We start from the raw sequence: 22,882 nt of genomic DNA on the forward strand, positions 1-22,882 counted from the left end.
GAAGGTGATAGGTGAAACCAGGATTGGGGAGGGAGTCAAGAGCTGGGAAGCCAATTGGCGAAAGAGATACAGGGCTGATAGGACAGAAGATCACAGAAGGGGGGGGAGCCCCAGGAGGTGGTGATGGGCGGGTAAAGAGATAAGATGAGAGAGGGAAACAAGAATGGGGAATGGTGAAGGGTGCGGTGGCGGTGACAATTACCAAAAGTTTGAGAAATTGGCATCAGCAACACACACAAAACGCTGCAGGAACTCAGCAGGCCAGGGAGCATCCAGGAAGAGTACAGTCAATGTTTCGGGCTGAACCTCTTCAACAGGACTCCGCCTGGAACGCTGAATGTACTGTTTTCCGAGATGCTGCCTGGCCTGCTGAGTTCCTCCAGCATTTTGCATGTGTTGCTCGGATTCCCAACATCTGCAGGTTTTCTCTTGTTTGTGATTCATGCCATCAGGTTGGAGGCTACCCAGACAGTAAAAGGTGTTGCTCCTCCAACCCGAGTGTAGCCTTATCGCGGCAGTAGAGGCGGCCATGGACTAACATGTCAGAATGGGAATGGGAAGTGAAATTAAAATGGGTGGCCACTGGGAAAGAAGAAGAAAAATAGCCCTCAACTCGACAGTGGAGTTATCGGGGCACTGTCATGACGGTGTTTCTGTAGCAAGCTATTCTTGTTTTTATGAGGTCGAGTTGCTAGCTCAACACTCAACCCGACTTGGATTCAAACTCGGGAACCTTCAATCCGGAGTCCGGCGCTGATATTATTGCGCCACCAAGCGGGACAAGGCCACTGGGAGATCCCTCTTTTTCTGGCAGACAGAGTGCAGGCACTCGGCGAAGCAGTCTCCCAATCTACGTCGGGTTTCACCAGGAACACTGGACACAGTATCTGACCCCAACAGACTCATAGGTGAAGTGTTGCCTCACCTGGAAGGACTGTTTACAGCCCTGAATGGTAGTGAGGAAGGAAGTGTAGGGGCAGGTGTAGCACTTGTTCCACTTGCAAGGTTAAGTACCAGGAGGGTAACCAGAGGGGAGGGGTGACTGGACAAGGGAGTTGTGTCGGGAGCAATCCCTGTGGAAAGCAGAGTGAAAGGGAGGGAAAGATGTGCTCGGTGGTGGGATCTATTGGAGATGGCGGAAGTTACGAAGAATCGTGCTGGACATGGAGGCTTGTGAGGACAAGAGGAACCCTATCCGTGGTGTAGCGGCAGGAGGATGGGCTGAGAACAGATGTGCGTGAAAAGGAAGAGACGTGGGTGAGGGCAGTGTTGATGGTGGAGGAAAGGAAGCCCTTTTCTTTGAAGGAGGAGGACACTTCAGCTGTTATAGAATGAAAAGCCTCATCCTGAGAGCAGATGCGGCGGAGACACAGGAACTGAGAAAAGGGGAGGGCATTTTTACAAGCGACGGGGTGGGAAGTGGTATAGCCCAGATAGCTGAGAGAGTGAATGCTTTATAAAAGATATCAGTAGATAGATTGTCTCCATAGATGGAGACAGTGAGATCAAGAAATGGGAGAAAGGTATCAGAAATAAATTTGAAGGCAGAGTGGAAGTTGAAGGCAAAGTTGATGAAATTAACAAGCTCAACATGGGTGCAGAAAGCAGCATCAATGCAGTCGTCGATGGAGTTTTTGAAGAGTTGGGGAGCGATGCTAGTGTAGGCTTGGAACATAGACTGTTCCACACAGTAGACAAAAAGGCAGTCATAGCTGGGACCCATGCCAGTGCACCTTTGGTTCAAAGGAAGTGGGAGGAGCCAAAAAAGAAATTGTTGAGGGTGAGGACCAGTTCTAACAGATGGAGGCGAGTGATGGTGAAGGGGAACTGGTTAGGTCTGTTGTCCAGAAAGAAGCGGAGAGCTTTAAGGCCCTCCTGATCAGTGGTGGAAGTGTATAGGGGCTGGACATCCATGGTGAGAATGAGACCATCAAGGCCAGGGAACTTAAAAGTTATTGAAAGAACCAAGAGCGTGTGAGGTGTCACAGATGCAGGTTGGAAGGGACTGATCTGAGGGGGGTAAAAAACAGAGGGGGGTAAAAAACAGAGTCGAGAAATGCAGACACAAGTTCAGTGGGGCAGGAGCAGTAAGGGGGTTCACCTTACCCAATTGTCAACAGCCAAGATTCAATGCTCAATGTTCAACTGGTGGATTATTCAGTTATGACTTTGGTGGTTGCCAGAAAACTGACCTTACACTGTTTTGTAATGACGATTTATCACAAGGTAATTTCTGTAAAGAGGCACATGGTACTGCCAGCTTAAGTTAATTTCTGTTCCATGTAAGACAGTAACAGGCTGATATTTTGATATATTTAAGAGAAACAAATAGGCACATGCATAGAAGGAAAATGGAACCCCGATTTAACCCCAATCTAATCACGGGACAACTAACCAATTAACCCACCCGGTACATCTTTGGACTGGGGGAGGAAACTGGAGAAAAACCCACACATTCCACAGGAACGACACACAGAGACTCCTGACAGAGGACGCCAGGACTGAACTCAGAACTCCAATGCCCCAAGCTGTCATTGCATCGCACTAACCGCTACTCTACCACGGCGTCCCATTTCTTGTGTGTCATATGTCGTGTGACTAGGGCTTTGACATACCCAAGGCACTCAATTCACCCCTCACCACCTCCTCCCCACCCGTATTTCTCAGTGAACACTCTATTGTGAAGTACCATCAATTATCTCTTCCCTTGGTTCCTGCCTCTTGTACATTCACCACTCTCAATTATCTACACTGGTGGCATTCTTTAGCTGTCTATACCCCCTGTCTTTGCATTTTCAGAAACTCCTCAAAATCTCCATTCTACACTCCTCCTGAAAGACACTTCTAATTTCTACTGCACCGTTTAATCACATTCCTGTGGGCAGCAGAGTATGCACTTGCTCTCTAAATACTCTAAATCAAAGCTCCAGGAAGTTTAAAGATAAAATACTAAAAAAGTTCACCACCGATAAAGTTTCAATACACTTTTCACTGTTTTTCTGAACCAATGTACAAAACAATCAAGAAATTATGTCTCAGAAAAAGTTCTTGGCTTAAAGCATTAAACGCTAATTATCACAAAAAAAAGTATTTTCCTTAATGAGCATCAAACCATAACAAGCATTCAGTTTCATAAACATTCGCAGATATTGTGTTTCTGAGTACATCAGAACAGAAATATAACGGTCAATAATTCTTGTGGAAGAAAAGCTAATCACCAATTTCTTGGGGGTAAAATAATGACAATATTAAATCCTCTCAGAAAAGGTAATGCATCCTTCAACATCAGCATGCAGAGGACCTGCAAACTCAGTATGGATCACACAATGGGAATCTACAATCAGAAAATGCAACCCTGATGCAATTATCCCATTAAAGCACAGGCTGAGACAAACTGAGACCTTCAGTGTAGACTGCAGATTTCAATAATGTATTCAGCCAAACAGTGCGACCCTTTTGGTATGCGACAGGAATAGCAGTGAATCTCCAACTTAATTGCTCCCAGAAAGCAAGAGTTTTATAAAGGAAGGAAGCTAATTTTTTTTTTAGAAATTGATATTGATTTATTAATGTCATATGAGATACAGTGAAAACACTATCCATACAGATCATTTCAAAATATAAGTACTTTGAAATTGTACAAGGTTGAAGGATATATTTTATTGATAATTTAGAGTAATACAATTATCCAAAGATACAAGTTCAAAGATAATATATCAAAGTACATTTATGTCACCATCTACAACCCCGAGATTCATTTTCTTGCGAATGATCACAGTAAATACAAGAAACCAATAGAATCAATGAAAGACCACATCTGATGGGACAGACAGCAACCGATGTGCAACAAAACAAAAAAACTTGGAACATCTCATTATCTTTATTCACTGTATCAAACAATATGTTCCTCTGCGACATTTTAATTTTGTTAAGATTCCAACCCCAGTCTTCCCCAAACAATTAAAGGACTGTTATGTGTGGTGCACCAGTGTGTAACAGCTGTAGGACACCATAAACTAGTTCTTCCCCGCACGAGCTTTGTTATGTGGGCTGCAGCAAGTTTCAGCATGTCACTCAGCATACAGTCTAACAGCACTCAGTTACAGATCAACACACACAAAATGCTGGAGGAACTCAGCAGGTCAGGCAGCACCTTGGGAACAAATAAACAGTCGACTTTTTGGGCCGAAACCCTTCTTCAGTTACGGACATCTCCTTATACCAGAAGGCCAACAATTTTCAGTCCGAAGTGCACCTTTTACCAAGTTGATCTTCCAGCAGCAGTTGGTGTTTGTCTTAGTATGCACTTCCGCAAAAAGCCCACAGAGGAGAGAGGCCCACGTTACACAGCTGCTCAAGATGAACCTTGGCAAAGACCACCGCATTGCTTTTCAGACCTCCTTGGCAAACACACAGATTACAATGAGGCAGATGACGGCTGCATCTGTTCCACAGCCACCTCGAGGGCAGCTTACAGTGAGATTGTAACTCTGGATGTACAGGGATCTGAAAGGGAGGATTCCTCTCACCATCAGTGAAGCAGGCCTTGGTGCATGGTGCTAGGATTAGCTGATCCACCATACAACTGTGTCAATCTACTTGGGTTACCGCCCAGCTTTCTCCTTTTTCTGCAGGGCATCCAAGACAATCTGATAAGAGTGCTGCCTAACCAACTTGTGTTCTAAGAGTTTCTTCTGCAGAAATCTTTCTTCAAACTACAGATGGTGCAACAAGGTCCAATGAAATGGAACGTTCCATGACAATGAGACCAGGCCCATGCTTCACAAAATCCAAGGGCATTGTGACACCTGACGTTTGTGTACTTGTGCTCAATGCAAGGCTTAAAATGCAGCCACACGCAAAAGCAGCTGCTGGGATGACAATCCTGTTAGACCTACTTGTCATTTTTCTCTTGAGAACCTGTTCATCAAGTCCCTGCAAATTCAAGGTTCAAAATTCATTTATTATCAGGAGGGAACGTCAACTGAGACCATGAGAGGCCTGCGTCGGGCATTTTCATGCCTTACAAGGTGCAGATTGGAAGTCTGTGTGGGGCGCCACTCCTCACACAGACACTAGAGCAATGTGTGGTTAAGTGCCTTGCTCAAGGGCACAAACATGCTGCCACAGCTGAGGCTCGAACTAGCCACCTTCAGATTACTAGACGAACGCCTTAACCACTTGGCCACATGCCCAACACAAATTTATTATCAAAGAACATATAAATTATACATCCTTGGGATTTGTTTGCTCACAGGTAGCCACAAGGCTAGAAACTCAAAAGAACCCAATCAAAGGAAAAAAAAATTTTAAAGAAAATGCAAGACTAACACCCAATGCACAAGAGAAAGAAAAACACAAATCATGCAAACAACTGAAGCGAATGACAACATTTTGAACCAAAATTGAGTCCTCAGTTCTGAACCCCACAGCAGCCCAAAGTAGGCCCAAAGCCTTGCTCGTCAATTCATCATATTAGCGGGCACGGAGCACAGCAGCCGGGGCAGTCTTCATAGCCTCAGCAGCATTTGTTGGGTTGGTGCAATTGAAGATGGCTCAGGTAACTGCCCCTCTGCATGAATGGGGTATATGTGCTCCTTGTTCAGCAACCTGAGGGCACTTTACACCAGATAATCAAATACTTTCCCACCTTCAAGAGAGCCCAATTCCCATATTCGTAAGTTGCACTGCACTACACAAGTTTGTGTGGATAGATTGTATATAATCACAGATTCCCTCCCCAAAAGTTACTTTTGGAGAGCATTTCCATTAAGCAGGTCTTTGAGTCATACACTATGAAAGCAGGCACCTAGATAAATTATGTCCATGCCATCCTCAAATACCAATCAATATTAACCCCATCAATAGCACTTGGTTCATAATCAAATACCAAGTATATTTATTTATCAATGAATACATGCAGTATACAACCCTGAAATTCGCCTTTCCCACAGACAGCTATGAAACAAAAAAAACCATCGAACCAACCCATTCAAAGAAAAACATCAAAACTCCTTCTCCACAGGCGCAAAAAAAAGTGCACAAACAGAAACAAAAAAAAGTGAAAACACAAAAGGCATATTTTAGTTCAGCTCAGTGTTCATTACCTGCGGACCGCCCCGACTCAAAAATCGCTCAAAAGTAGCAACAGAAAAAGGACTGAACAGAACTAGCACATCATAAACTTAAATTTGAGTGCAAGTCTACAAATCACAGCAATTACACTTCACTGTTGGAGGTTGGTGCTGGAGCGTTGAGGGGGGAAAGAGATCATTTGAATGCAGGGATCTTCACTTGGTAACAGTGAGCAAGGGGGAGAGAGAGCACTCGCCACACACAGACACCTCCCTCTGTCAGCAGGGAGCAAGAGGCTGATCAATGGCACTGAACACTCGTTCACCCTCCGCAACCACCTCAATGATTTTGATCTTCCATATACTGTAGTTCAATCCAGACACTTCTTAAATGTCACCAGAATACCTGCCTTCATCACCCACAAAGGGAGTGCAATCCAGATTCCAACTAAAACATGTTGGCTTTTAGTGACTTATATACTAACACACTTAAGTCTTTTTGAACATCAATACAATCGCTCACCGTTTAACAAATACTCTGCTTTTATGATAAGTGCATCAATCTGGATAAAATAATTAAGAACATACTTGGAAAAACTAGAAAATGTTTCCAATTTTCATTTTTAAAGTCAAAAAGTCAACAGCTGATACACTGAAATTCAATTCTGTTCTCAGCAATTCCATCCATCAGACCAAGACATGTTCATCTTTACATGTTATCTCTCAATGTTCCAAAGTGCTTAAGAGATAATGTAATAGTTGTACTGTTTTAATGCAAGGATGGATTTAAGAAACACAGCAACTGACTGCACCCACACAAAACAGCTATGAATAATGATATTATGAGTTTCAATGATTTTCATCAATATTTCCCAAGACACACAGGAAACATTTTTTCACAGTTTTCAAAGTGATAGATGAAACTTTTTATATTCAGCTAGAGCGTTGCTGAGCTCCCAAGTGTTATAGCAGATATAAGAGACTGTATGCTCAAATTATTGGGGAGGACAGACCTCTGGCAGTGAAGGCCAAGCAGCATTGTTGCCTTCCCCCAGCAAGGTAAGGATGGACAAGCAAGAACTACAGCCACACACACACATTAATAATGGAGGTAGGTCAGTGTTTCTTAAATCCTTCTCCCATATCTCCCAGGCAGGCCACAACCTTCTTGAATGCTCTTTTTGAAGTTTCCCAGTTTTCTGTCAAACCACCAAGTCTAGCTCAGAATTCTAACATGTCTTATCCAACTCCCTTTGCGCCCCCTCAGAATTCACTGCATCAAGCAGACTCACTTCCTGCTCTTTCACCCTCAACTAACTAAACTGCTGATCAACAAACTTCCCTTTCCCGTCTCAAGTTAACTAAAATTGTTGACTGTTTCTTCTCTTTAGGTACAGTCCTCTACTTCTAAAATCTTTCTTCATCACCCCTTGCTGAAAGAACTCAAGAGTCTTCCATCCATGCAAACTGTCCTTTCCTTTCCTTTCCAAAGGCGTTGAACACAGACATATAAATTTGTCCCATCTTACCTACAACCCCCCAGACCTACTTCTCCCGCTATCACTGATGTGTTAACTCATGAGAGTGGCAAATGAGAACAGGACCACAATTTCCCATTGTCCTTACCTACCATCAGCCTCTGCATCCAACACATCATCCTCTGCCACATCCACCGTCACGAAAGGGATCTTTACCCCCCCCCACCCCCACATTCCGCAGGGATCACTCCCTCCACCACTGCATTGTTCATTCATCCCTCCTGGCACTTGTCCCTGCAAGCAGCCCAAGGGCTGCACCTGCCCGTACACCTCCTCCCATTCGATATGTCAGCCCATGGCCTCCCCCGGTGCCAAGATACCACCCTCAAGGTGGAGGAGCAATACCTTGTATTCCATCTGGGTAGCCTCCATCCTGATGGCATGAATATCCATCTCTCCTTCCAGTAAAAAAAATTCTCTCCCCACCCCATCACTCTGATCTTTTACCTCTTCTCACCTGCCTATCACTTCCCCCTGTAGGGTTGCCAACTTTCTCACTCCCAAATAAAGGACAAAAGTAGCAGACAAATACGGGACACTTGTGTTTACCCCGAGAAAGACTACCATGACCATGAAGCCTTGCGCATGCATGACATGAGCATGCGTGTACGTGCCAATTTTTTTCTGCAGAATCTTCCTGATTCTGATACACTGTACATACATTATTTCTACATTATACAGGCTGTGTATTTATCATATCATTTCTGCTTTTACTATATGTTAGTGTTATTTTAGGTTTTATGTGTTATTGGTATGATTTGGTAGGGTATTTTTTGGGTCTGGGAACGCTCAAAAATTTTTCCCATATAAATTAATGGTAATTGCTTCTGCACTTTACACCATTTCGGCACGAAAGGTTTCATAGGAACGTTCTACGTTAGCGAGAGAAATATGGGACAAGGGCGGTCCCATGTGGGACAAACCAATTTATATGGGATGTCCCGGCTAATATGGGACAGTTGGCAGCCCTATCCCCCTGGGTCCCCCTCCTCCTTCCCTTTCTCCTGTGGCCCACTCTCCACTCCTATCAGATTCCTTCTTTCCAAACCTTCGACCTTCCCCACCCACCTGGCTGCAAGTATCGCTTTCCAATCTTGCCTTTCTCGTACCTTTTTATTCTGGTAACTTCCCCTTTCCTTCTCAGTCCTGAAAAAAGGCCTCAGCCCGAAACATCGGCTGCTTATTCATTTCCATAGATGTTGCCTGATCTGCTGAGTTCCTCCAGCTTTTTGTATGTGTTGCTTTGGATTTCCAGCATCTGCAAATTGCTCATACTAAAGATAAGCATTGTTCATATACCCTCTCCCAATCTTTCACCAGTTCCTGCACGTCTACATTTTGTAGCTTTTATATTTGTTTTGTATTTTCTCATTCTAACTGATTTGATCCATCTATATCCTTAAGGCAACTGAGGTTTCACCCAATCAGAGATATTCCCCTTGTCCTATCCATTCCTCTGCCACTCTAAAATCAAAATTAAGTTCTGACAAGGATCTATATACTGAAACATTAACTCTGTTTCTCTTTCCACAGATGCTGACAGACCTGTTGAAGTTTCCAGCATTTTCTGCTTTTATTTCACCATAGTCATTTATCCTGAGGAACCCACTCTAATCTGGTTCTCATCTATCCAGTCATATAGGATCATCAGCAGAGGCCAACTTGCCACAGCATCTCTCTTCCTGCCTGCACTAATATCTGAAGTATCCCACATACATTTAACCTGGACACCTTCCTGTTTAACATGCTGCTCCTTCAGAAAACCCAATGCCCTGTGCACTAATTAAACCTAGATTTATCACACTGCCACCTTGTTTGAATCCTGCTGAAGGGCCTCGGCCCAAAACGTTGACTGTACTCATTTCCATAGATGCTGCCTGGCCTGCTGAGTTCCTCCAGCAGTTTGTGTGTATTGCTCGACTCCTCCTTTGCTTTGAAATGATCAGAACTCTCAATATGGGAGCAGCAGAAATTTCCTTCAAATAAGTATGAAGCTCCTGTCTTCACTTTGAGTCACAAACTATTAACTTCCTTGATATAAAACATTATGAATGAGCTTTGGACTTCACATTCATAGCATCACTGACAACTTGCTTCCATTTTAGTAATAAAGGTTGACAGCACCACTGGCTGAGTTCATCTGCAGTTGAAGTATCTTCGATATTTCTAGAAATATTCAACTCAAATATACTTCTTAGTTCTGTTCTCCACAAACTTAAAGGACATCCTGCTATCACTGCCCGAACTTGCAACAAGTACCCTTCACCCACGCTGCCTCTGTTTGTCATTCACTTCTGGTTGGGCAATGGAGTAATCTGAACCGGCACATTCTAGCTTTCAGGTCTCTCCCGTCTTGTCCTTCCCCAGCACTGTCATCTCCTGCACATTATAACCTTAAAGTTAGATGCACTCTTCAAATCCTGGCTTCCTGATCAACCTTTAGTTTGATTCATTTCAGCTGGCAATTCTATAAAGCCAAATTGGCAAGGTCATAAAGCTGTAGACTTTTCTGAACCTCTGCGCCTCTCCATTAGTGCTTCCTTTTTGACCGAGCCCTTTGTTCGTTTAGCAATGGTATTTGTTTCATCATTATGCGCCTCTGAAATACTTTGGAACATTTCACGCTCCCATCATGAACACAATGTACTTGTCTTCCAATCACTGACATCACTGAGCACAAACAGGTGACACGGAATTTTATTCTTGGGCTTTACGAGAGATGACCTCTCGGTGATGAAGTACATTTCTGATCACATGTTTTGCGAATAATCATGCAGCTTGATGACTTAATTCCGTCATTTCTTCAACAGTAATTATTATGCATTTAACCAGGTGATACTTAATATGGGAGGACTTACACTTGGATGTCCATCTCTTAGCAGCTTGTGAAATACGTGACAAAATTTCCAACAAAGGACCGCATTGCTGGACAGTGGCAACCGATTCACGACTGACCAGAAGGTGTGAGCACCCTTTTCATGATGTGTACCCAGAATGCATGGTGCAGAAGCAGGTTAAGGAAATTGTTAACAGTGCACGACACATTTTTAATAGAAACATGCTATAAACAGACGTAATCAGTTCAAGGCTTTAACATTTAATTAGTTCCAAAAAATAAACTGCAAAGAATTGAGCTTGTAACTGTTATGAAACTCCGTGATATGGCAAATAAAGGGAACGGAAATTCTTCTCAGGTACCAGAGCAAAAAAAATGTTCATGATCTGCAATTAAAACAGGATACTGACAGCAATTCATTTGGCATCTGAAGAAAAAAGATTAAAACTTTAGATTCTGATAAAAAGAAATGTTGTGGCTAAGGTACTTTATCTTCAGTGTCATTTGATTATTTTTCCAACACTTCTATTTTTAAATTTATATTTTTACAGAGCTTTCCTGCAGTTCAGCTGAAAAAAAAACTGTTTAACTGATAGTTCTAGCAGTGTTGCATTTTGTGAATGGCTAAATATTTGGCTTCCCCTAAATGAAGGCTCCCCTTTCACTCAGCCAAGACAAGGTTTACTGCAGCCAGAGCTGGTCATTGGTCATAATCTGGGATCCCTGAGCTGCACAAATGTATTTTCAAAATGAAGGACTGAAGCGTACAACGGCAACCTAGACTTACATCTGGCTTCAGAAACACACCACCCAAGGGGATGCGTGTTGGAGGCAGGTACTCCCGTATCATTCAATAATTATATAGATATACTGCACAGTCCAAAACAGATCACTTATGTTGAATTTTCTCCCCCAAGCATGATGACATCAAAAAATCTCTTCTCTACCAAGACTTAACTTCAGGTTCAAAAGTTAAAAAGACAGTCAGTTTTCACAGTACCAACAGGCACTCTCTGTCTACCTCAGAGTTCCTCATTTACTGGCGGGGGGCGGGGAGGGAGTAGATGGTCAGTTACCTTTCCGATCTTTCCAATCTAGAAGATAACTGAGAATGTGCTTGCCAGGTGATCAGATTGTGCCCATGTTTAAAACTCCCACTTCAAAACACTTACCAGCCTCAAGTCAACTATTTTCCTCATCCATCCCCATTCCTTCCTTCCCTCCCTTGGAGATGAAACCTAAACTATAGGGAATAGTAGTCATTTAAGGAAACAAACAGATCTGAAACTGGATACCTGTTGGGGAAGAAGACAAAGGAATTATCTGAACAAGTTTTACTCTCCAAACCAGAAATGGAAATGTAAACCATAAAATTGATTTGGAAATCCTTATTACACAAGAAAGTAAAAATTATGCCTTTTATCCAGTAAGTTTCTGACATCCAATCCTTTCAATAAAATGAGCTACATCACAAGCTACTACACTTCTCCAATAATGAAAAAAAAAGAGTCGTCTCCCCAATGAAATGGTGTTGTCTCGGTATAATGGAGGGACACCTTACCCTATATCAAAATAGTGACATGATATATGATGACAACCTGTGCCATGTGACCAAACAGAGGCATCCATGGTTTAATCTCCCACTTGAAGTGCAGATTGTAATTTAGAAAACAAAACTCCCAAGAGTAACAAGAACAGACCGAAACACATGCACACTTCAGTAATCCAATCAGCTGTCAGAATCAAAAACCTCAGCTTCCCAAGGGAAAATACTTGCATGGGTGGGGAAAAATAAATTTTGGGAATTAAAAGAGCAGGGTTCCAGCACCTGCTCACCCCCAGGGCACCTTTGCCAGAAAATGCCTTTGTGCTGATGTCAGGCTACAACAGGATGGAAGGTGTCACACAGTGGAATGATAAATTTGGGCAAGAATCTGGAGACCAACAGCCAATTTATACACACACACACACACACACAAACACGCGCGCAGGAAATAAAATACAGCATTCCCAGTTTTGAATTGCAAGATAGTGTGCCAAAAGTCTCGTCAAGAAGCAGTGGTACACAATATTCCTATATAAGGCAATGACCACCACCAGTCTCCTGGATGCACCTGTAAACTGTGCACTCAATTTCCACAGGGACTGATGTGTCTAAGTACAGGGTGTATCATCAGAAAACCTTGCCACCCAGTCACAACACATTGAAAACATTCGATGACGAGGAAACCACAGTCCGTACACTCAGAGCCCAGTCAGTGGGAAACAAACACAGACCGAATAAGGCTTCCTTTTGTGCTCTGTCCAACTCCACCCAAATGAAAGGATATTTCTGGCATGTTTTTCCTTCACAGCAACTTCCTGTGCGTTAATAGCCTTATTGATGCTGACGCTCTGCAAAAAAAAAATAAAAGAGAATGAGAGATCAAATCTTTCTCAGAGATGAATGCCAATAAAATAATTTAAAATACAGCAGTGGAACAACATGGACGCTAGAAACAAGAAAAGAAAAGAGCATTAATGCTTTGGGTCGATGATCTTTCATCGATTCTGAAGTAAAACCATTGATCCGAAACATCAACTGCTGTTTCTCTTTCCATGATGAGACTTCCTTAGCTCAGCATTTTCAACATAAAAGAATAAATGTTTTTGCAACTTTTATTTCAATCTGTCATGCAGTCATGAAATCATTACAGTACAGTAACCTTTCGCCCATCAAATCTGTGCAGCTTTGTGCAACAATCCATGCAGTCCCATCACCCCCATACTGACGCTGAAAGACATTTTTCTGAAAGAAAGTTTAAATCATTCAAGTGTATGTAACGCCCTGGTTAAGATTTTTACTGCTGTGCAAAAGGTATTTCATTTTAGCGGTTCTGTAAGAGCAGTCCCTTCAGCTCGTCAGCCAATCAGGATGGCGGAATTGGGAGAAGGTTCTGGAGAACACTGGGCAGAGAGGTTTTGTGAGGGATACTGGTATGGGTTGAGGTCTTTATTTTTGGCAGGAGCTGGGAGCAGACAGGGGGGAAGATGGCTAAGGACGTTGTCCCTGTTGTACAAGGTGGCTTCAGGGAGGATGGACCAATACTCCCGTGGGAGATCCATTTGCTCAAAATAGATTTCAAGTGACATTCAGAAGGTAGTGTGGGCTTTCGCGCAGACTGAGGGTCCAGCACGCGAGTTACAGACGAGTTCAAGATGATCTCCAACTTATGTGCATATTTGATTGTTTAATTAAATGGGCCCCTTTTGGTTTTTTTCTTTCCTTTCTTTAATAATTCTTTGGTTGAGTTAATGCTCATAAATATACCTTCATTATAATTGTATGCAATGTACAATCTGTTATTTCTTGTCAATGGGTGATTGCAGGCAGACAGTAAATCACTCAGCAGTCACATCAGCAGGGGTTGGGGTGGGCGAGACATGCCAACCTCGTGGGTTTGGTGGGATCAAAGTGTATACACCCTGGACATACAGAGCCCGAGAAAGGTGGGGTTTTCGCTGCGGGGCTTTCATGTACATGTTACTTTTAAATCCATTAATTGTCTCTACTTCTAGCACCTTTACAACAAGTTTCTGGCAAAACCACTCACTGTGTAAACATGTACACATTTCCCTGACCCAAATTTGATAGCCCTAGTCTTTGTACCATAAGCGAAAGGGAACAGTTTCCTTCATCCATGAGCCAAATTCACCCAAATTATTTCAGATCACACAAGCTTTATCCCTGTGCCCTTTTGACAAACCAAGGAACTCTTGAGATGAGATATACAAGCCGTACAACACCCCTGTGGAAGACTCTTTGGAAATATTTCTGTGAAATGAAGAGCAACTACTGGAGAAAGTGGCCAGCAGCTCCTTTACCTAATTCTGCTCACCAAAAGACTTAAGTCCAGGGCTGTGCCATCCTTGTAGCATTATAAGTACTTGGTTGCTCCACAGATTCAATAATGTTCATATTGTCATTGCAATTTTCCCAATGTCTTGGATAGAAATGGAAGAACCCAGACGAGGAACTGTGGTCAGAAATGTAAGCACCAGTGTGGGCAAGAGAAAGACAGAAGCTGTCACCATATCCATGTCCATTATGGGGAAGAAATGAGCACAAAATAAACAAGACTGGTTTGTCTACATGCTACCAAAGCTACTACTTCCGCTAGGACTGATAACATTGAACAGCACAAAGGCCTTTTGGCCCACAATGTTGTGCCAACCCTTGAACCGACTCCAAGATCAATAAAACCCTTTCCTTCCACATGGCCCTCCATTTTTCTTTCATCTCTGTGCCTATCAAAGCGTCTCTGAAATGTCCATGTTGCATCAGCCTCTATCACCAGTACATTCCATGTACCTACCACTCTGCATTTTTAAAAAAGACCTCTCCCCGCCACTATACTTTCCTCTAAACACTTTAAAGTTGTGCCACCTTGTATTAACCATTTCCACTGTGGGGAAAAGTCTCTGGCAGTTCACTCTATTTATGCCTCTTTTTATCATGTCCTCCTCAATTGTCACTTGTTATTCCCATTCTCTCCAAAGAGAAAAATTCTAGTTCTCTCAACCTATCCTCATTAGACAAGCTCTCTGATACAGGCAGCACCCTGGTAAATCTCCTCTGCGCTATCTCTAAAGCTTCCATATCCTTTCCATAACAAGGTGACCAGAACTGAACACAAAACTCCAGGTGTGGTCTACCCAGGGTTTTACAGAGCTGCATTATTATTTTGTGGCTCTTGAACTCAACCCTCTATTAGTCCAACACATTGTACGCCTTCTTCATGACCCCATCAACTTGCTTGGCAACTTTCGAGGGATCGACGGAGATGAACTTCAACATCCCTCTGTTCCTCCACACAGCCAAGAATTCTGCCATTAACCCCATGTTCTGCCTTCCAGTTCAACCTTACAAAGTGACTCACATAACAGTGTTCTAGACTGAACTCCATCTGAAACTTCGCAGCCTATCAATGTCCCATTGTAATGAACAACAATCTTCTACACTGTCCACAGTACCACCAACCTTCATGTCATCTGCAAACTTACTCACCCACCCTTCCATCTCCTCATCCAAGTCATTTATAAAAATCAGAAAAAGTGGGGTTGCCAAACAAATCCCTGCAGAACCCCACTAGTCACTGACCCCGCCCCCCCAGGCAGAATATGGTGCACCTAATACAGGTCCACAATCCCTTATCCGAAATCCTTCAGGCCAGTTGCATTTCGGAATTCAGAATTTTTCGGATTTCAGACCACCCCCCCCCCCCATACCAAACAACACATATGCTTAAGTCCCTTATTTAACCTGTATCAGGGCAGTGGACTTTAGGACCCAGCGGCGCACCAACCCTACGCACATCCTCCCATATACTTTAAATCATCTCTAGATTACTTATAATACCTAATACAATGTAAATGCTATGTAAATGATTGTTATACTGTATTGTTTAGGGAATAGTGACAAGACGAAATTTTATTTCCAACAAAAATATTCAATAAAACATAAAAATATACAGCTTCAAACAAACTGAATCAAACACATGGTAAGTGACTTATTGGAATATGTAAACACAAAGTAATCCGCAGATGCTGCAAAAGATCAAAGCAACACTTTCAGTACGCTGGATGAACTCAGCAGGTCGGGCAGCATCAGTCAGAAACAATGAGTCGACATTTCGGGCCGGAACCCTTCGTCAGGACTGAAGAATGAAAGATGGGGAAGGATTTGAAGGATGTTTGTAGCGTCAGTTGATAGACCAGTAATTTGTAAAACAAAGGGGTGGGGAGGGGAAGCATTGACGTCATAGCCCTGAAAACAATGGGTGGTAGAAGGAGGAGGTGGAACCATGACGGAGCTGGGGGAGGGGGTAGAGACGCACTTCGGCCCTCATCCCATCCTCCCGCCACCACTACAGGGACAGAGTTCCCCTTGTCCTTACCTACCACCCCACCAGCCTCCGGATCCAGCACATTATCCTCCGCAACTTCCGCCACCTTCAACAGGACCCCACCACTAAGCACATCTTTCCCTCTCCACCCCTCTCCGCTTTCCGCAGGGATCGGTCCCTCTGCGACTCCCTTATCCACACGTCCATCCCCACTGATCTCCCACCTGGCACTTACCCTGTAAGCGTAAGTGCTACACCTGTCCCTACACCTCATCTCTTGCCACCATTCAGGGCCTCAAACAGTCCTTCCAGGTGAGACAACACTTCACTTGTGAGTCTGTTGGGGTCATCTATTGCATCCGGTGCTCCTGGTGCGGCCTCCTCTACATCGGTGAAACCCGACGCAGATTGGGGGACCACTTCGTCGAGCACCTCCACTCCATCTGCCACAACAGACAGGATCTCCCGGTAGCCACCCACTTCAACTCTGCTTCCCATTCCCATTCAGATATGTCCATACATGGCCTCCTCTACTGCCATGATGAGGCTAAACTCAGGTTGGAGGAGCAACACCTTGTATACCGTCTAGGTAGTCTTCAGCCCCTTGGTATGAACATAGAATTCTCCAACTTCCGGTAATTCCCTCCCCCTCCCTTCCTCTATCCCTATTTCACTCTACCCCCTCCCCCAGCTCCCTCATGGTTCCGCCTCCTTCTTCTACTACCCATTGTTTTCAGGGCTATGACGTCAATGCTTCCCCTCCCCCACCCCTTTGTCTTTCAAATTACTGGTCTATCAACTGACGCTACAAGCATTCTTCAAATCCTTCCCCATCTTTCATTCTTCAGTCCTGACGAAGGGTTCCGGCCCGAAACGTCGACTCATCGTTTCTGACTGATGCTGCCCGACCTGCTGAGTTCATCCAGCATACTGAAAGTGTTGCTTTGACTTATTGGAATAAATGCAGAACGTCACTGTAAAACTTCAGTAACTTGTCTTTGTTTATTTAAATCATATACATTGGTAGTTCTGACACTATTTTCTTCAGTAAGACGCCACACAGATACACCACGATCAAGCTTCTGCAATAACTCCACTTTCTGCATTATTGATAGAGAAGATTCCCTTTCTTTTTCTCATTGTTACCCATAGGGGTATCTGCAGCTCTTTTTGACATTTTCACAGTGAAATTAAACACAAAGTCAACAGTGAACACAAAATATTAGCGAACAGCAAATGCACGTGTAACCAGTACGAGCGTTAAGCCACAACTGACGTCTGACTGCCTCTGCTAGTGCTGCCACGTCACAACTGAGTGACGTCAGCTGTTGGCAAAAAAAACTTCAGTTTTCGGAGCTTTTTGGATTTCAGAATTTCCGATAAAGCAATGTGCATCTGTACCAGAATCTACCTTCTGTGGACAAGCCAATTCTGAATCCACTGCTCTGTCTTTATCAATTTGTTCTGTCACTTCCTCAAAGGATTCAATCAGGCTTGTGAGGCACAACCTGCCTCTCACAAAGCCGTACTGACTATCCCTAACCAGACTGTGATTTTCTAAATGCTTGTAAATCATGTCTCCAAGAATCTTCTCCAATAGTTTGCCCACCACTGATGCAAGACTTACCCGTCTGTAATTACCAAGTTTATCCCCATTCCCTTTCTTGCACAAAGGAATAACATTTGCCAACCTCCAATTGGCAGTACTCCCATGGCTAGTGAGGGTGCAAGGATTATTACCATAGGAATCTGAGGTATATGCTGACCATCCCACAGAACTTTACTATCCCAATGATTTTCAAACGTTCGAGCACATTCTCTTTCTGAACACCAACATGTCCCAGCGCATCAGCCCGTCCCTCATATTTGACAGGGTCCCTCTTACTGGTGAACACAGAAGTATACATCTCCCCTACCTCTGATCCAGCCACGTTTCCTCCCTTATTCCTGATCTAGTTATCCTCTAGTCACTCCAGTCATCCACCTTTTCTTCACGTACGTGTGGAATGTCTTCGGGTTTTTCCTTACTCTGCTTCGCCAAAGCCTTCTCATCTTCTCTTCTAACTCTCCGAAGTCCCTTCTGAAGCTCCTTCCTGGCTGCCTTATAACTCTCAAAGACCTGTCTGATGCTTGTTTCCTAAACCCCAAGTACTGTATAATCCTATCTTCCACTTGAATAGATGTTCCACATCTCGTGTCACCATACCCTTTTTTCTGTGCCTCAGTGGCACAAACATATTCACAACGCCATGCACGTGATCCAGAAACAACCTGCACATTTACGTTGTGAATTTCCCTGGGTACATCTGTCCCCAATTTACACTCCCAAGTTCCTGCCTAATAGTGTTGTATTTCACCCTCGCCAAATTAAATACTTTCCCATACCGTCCACTCCTGGCCCTCTCTTAGGCTACGGGAGAGATCAGGGATTTGTGGTCACCATCTCCAAATTGCTCCTGACAGGTTTGTTGCCCAGTACCAGATACATTATGGACTCTGCTCTAGTTGGCCTGTCAGGAATCCTTCCTGATCCATCTAATCCTTTTGCACGGCTGTGATGCCAATCAATATTAGGGAAGCTGAAGTCACACATGACCACGACACTGTTAATTTTGTATCATTTCAAATCTGCCTCCTGATTTATACTTCAGCTGCTCTGTTGCTACGAGTGGGTCTGCAGAATACACCCAATAGATTACTCCCTTCCTACATCTGACTTCGACCGACACAGTAGACAATCCCTCCATGATGCCCTCCCTTTCTGCAATCCCTGATTAGCAATGCCACTCCCCCACCTCCTCTACCTCACTCCATCCCTATTGGAACATCTAAACCCCAGAACATCCAGCTGCCATTCCTGCCCTTGTGACCGCTAAGTCTCTATAAGAGCCACGTCCTAATTCCACATACTGACCCATGCACTCACCATTGTCCTTAATATTTCTCACATTTGTGATGAGAATACACATAAAATTAAGATGTTTGCTGGCCTGGGTTAGCATCGGTGACATCACCAAGGACCAGCCCAAAAGCTGCTTGTGAGCCATCTCGCCGGTCTGTGAGTGAAGCCGTGTCTGAATGATCAGTTGTTCCTGTTCCCTCTCTCTCTCCCCCCACGTTGTCCATCGCCATGGCAACGATTACTGCGAACTGAACTACTAAACTGGACTGAACTTTGAGTCACTTTGAAATTTGGTCATTTACCCCTAGACAACGATAGAGCTTGATTGATGCTGTTATCTTAATTCTGTGCACATGTATGGTTATCATTGCTGAACTGTTGCATTTATTATCCTTTCGATTACTGTGTTGCTTGTTTCTTTAATAAAACTTTCTTAGTTCTAGTAATCCAGACTCCAACTGAGTGATCCATTTCTGCTGGTTTGGCAACCCAGTTACGGGGTACGTAACACATTAAAGTAGACACTTTTCAACCCATCCAGCTAATTGCAATTATGCTTTTCCACTGACTGTCCTTCCTCACAGTCTCTCCACACACTGCATCTACCTTTACAGCAACGGCACTATCCTGACGTATCACTATAGACCATATGACCATAAGACACAAGAGCAGAATTAGGCCATTCAGCCCATCGAGTCTGCTCCTCCATTCCATCATGGCTGATCCCTTTTCCCACTCAACCCCATGCATCTGCCTTCTCGCAATATCCTTTAATGCACTGACTGATCAAGAAACGATCAACTTCCACCTTACATACACCCACAGACTCTGACTCCACCGTAGCCTGCGGCAGAGCATTCCACAGATTCACTAATCTCTGGCTAAAAAAATTCCTCCTTATCTCTGTTCTAAAAGGTCACCCCTCAATTATGAGGCTGTACCCTCTAGTTCTGGATTCCCCAACCATAGGAAACATCCTCTCCATATCCACCCCATCCAGTCCTTCTAACGTTCAGTAGGTTTCAATGAGAATCCCCACATTCTTCTGAATTCCAGTGAGTACAGGCCCAAAACTGCCGAACACTCCTCATATGTTGATCTCTTCATTCCCGAATCATCCACGTAAACCTCCTCTGGACTCTCTCCAATGACAACACATCCTTTCCGAAATATGGGGCCCAAAACCTGACAGTTTTCATCTATGGTTCTCATCCCCTCTCCAACAGCTCAGCAAACCTGCCTTAAGGAGGCGCTGCTCAGAAAACAGGTACAGACAAGATTAAAGCTGCATCCTGTTGGAACATCTTAAAGATAAGTAGAGGTCTGAAATAATATGCCTCCGAAACGGCAAGAGAAAAAGACATTTTAGAATCTTTTCAATAAACAACTTTACAATAGAACGTAGACTGCGAAGAACAGGGCTGTGGAGATGCAAACGTAAATTAAGCCTAGGATAAACTTTGGCAGTACAAACTATTCAATTTCCAATAGGATAAACCTTGGCGGAAAAAACTATTCAATTTCCAATGTCATTAGCCGTAATCCAAGCCTCTGGGCAAAGGCCAGGGTAAAAAAAGGATTTTCTGTGCAAAAGAACACTTGGGAGTCAGGAATAATAATCAGTTTATTTATGTGTAGATCATCCATTCCCCACATCACCATTGAAGGTGATGAGCCACATTTCGAAGAACTGACAGAACGTAAAGTACTAGATATAATAAGCTAGCTCAGAGTGCACTGTACTTTTACTGCATTGTAACACTGCACGATTATATAAACATTAGACAGGCAAAATAACTCCGCCATGGACTGTCCCAAGCCCAGCTGCGAAGGGAAGAGGATTGACCACGGGGCTAAAATCCCATCCTGTAAAAACCCAGTGCTGCAGAAACGTCAACAGAAGCCTCCAAGGCCTCATCCCTGGGAGAGGAAGGATACACCAGCCTATGCCTCAGGAAGGGTGATGGGCTTAAAAAGAAGATAGGTAAAATAGTTGATTCAGAACAATATGAAGACAGTGGGCTGCAGGGTCTGTTACAGATTGCAATGTCCTGTATATTCTGAGCTTCTCATCTTACTTTTAAACTTCAAATACTTAAGAATCTCCACCCCATAAATGTTTTACTCATAGATATAAATGCTTTATCTTTCTTTCTCCTGAAATATTTCACATCACCTTGCTCCACACAAAATTTCATGGGGCTTTACCTACTCATTTGTCTATATTCTACTGAAATCAACTTAGCCATCTGAACAATTAGGCATTCTCCCTCCTTTGGTTCCTTTTTAAATGACGTGTGCAGTTAGTGAATCAAATCCAACTCAAAATCCTTCAGGCTTTCTGGAGTAAGTTCATTACTTGGTTAAATTCAATTTATTATGGTGAAATCCTCATCAAATGGAAAACAGAAGATGTTATTCTGTCTATTTTAACAAAATAATTTTACTTCATTTACCAACAACTCAACAATCAAGCAGTCACAACTGATAGCTCTTCTCAGGCAGTCCCTCAGGATCAAGGATAACTTACTACTGCTTCTTCTCCAGTCTAGTGGATTCTTGAGATGATTTGTGAAGTCAATGCTTAAATCACAGCCTCCTACAGGTGGGCAGTTTGCCAGACATGCCACCGTGGGGCATCTACAATACACACACAGAAAATTGAAGTTGTAGAACCAGCACAGGACGGTAAAGCTTTTAAGTGTATGGCCACCAGGAGGCGAAAGCTCCAGAAACATCTTCACTTTCAGCTGTGGCAGGGCAAGAGTAAATGATCCATCTCAGCTTCCGCCCAGTCAAAGGCTATCAGTTAACTTGAATCACTCTAAATGTTATTAAGAGAACAACAAAGGCCATGGAGCCAGAACTAACCATGCTTTTAGCAAATCCATTCCAGTGCAGTTTGCAACACCAGCATCTACAAAATAATGTGGAAAATTGTTCAGGTTTCATAAGAAGTAGGATAATCCCAGCTGGCTGATTATCACCCAGTTTACTTCTAACCAGTAGTTAAAGATGCCCTCAACAGTAATATTAAATCACAGGTATTCAAGAATATACTGGTTAACAATACCTAGTTTGCATTTCGCCAAGATTAATCGGCTCCTGACCATAAGGTGCTCGTGCTTCAAAAGGACCAACGAGCTGAATTCCAGAGGTAAGGCAAGAGGATCGAGGTAACATATGACCAAAAGTGATGCTAAGGAGTCATGGTCAAGCACATCAAAACGTATCATGTAGAAAAGCACTCCAGTGGTTGCAACCACACCCAAGTCAACAAAGATGGTTGTGGTTGTTGGAAGTCAGTTATACTTCTTTTGGGACATCATTGCAGGAGTTCCTCAGGGCGGTGTCCTCAGCCCAGTTATCTTCAGCTATTTCATGACTTACCCTCCTTCCATTATAAAGTCAGATATAGAGATGATCACACCAAGGAATTCACAAAGTTCATTTCCATTTATAACTCTTCAGCAAATGAATTAGTCCACATCCTCTTGCAGCAACACCCAGACAATATTCAGGCATAGACCTGGGAGTATCATCCTTGCCACAAACACACCAAGAAATTACTCATTTGAGAGGGTATAATTACCGACCCACCCCTGGATATTCAATGGTATCACCATTATGAGGCCACTTAGCATCAA

The 22,882-nt window shown here is 43.4% G+C and overlaps 1 protein-coding gene across 5 annotated transcripts in view; it reads right to left on the reverse strand.

The window, feature by feature from the left end:
- Positions 1-22,882, reverse strand: part of hip1 (huntingtin interacting protein 1) — a 331,165-nt gene that overhangs the window by 172,815 nt on the left and 135,468 nt on the right. For 3 of the 5 annotated variants that reach the window (XM_063031274.1, XM_063031275.1, XM_063031276.1), the window contains exons 2-3: positions 12,779-12,842; positions 10,471-10,613 (exon numbers count right to left, since the gene is read on the reverse strand). In XM_063031274.1, the coding sequence (XP_062887344.1) occupies positions 10,471-10,613; positions 12,779-12,842 (207 nt within the window). Of the gene's footprint in view, positions 1-10,470; positions 10,614-12,725; positions 12,843-22,882 lie in introns of all 5 variants that reach the window. The other 2 variants (XM_063031277.1, XM_063031278.1) reach the window with 1 other exon arrangement.

The sequence above is a fragment of the Mobula hypostoma genome, chromosome 23 (genome assembly GCF_963921235.1).
Source record: "Mobula hypostoma chromosome 23, sMobHyp1.1, whole genome shotgun sequence".
Taxonomy (NCBI): Eukaryota; Metazoa; Chordata; class Chondrichthyes; order Myliobatiformes; family Myliobatidae; genus Mobula; species Mobula hypostoma.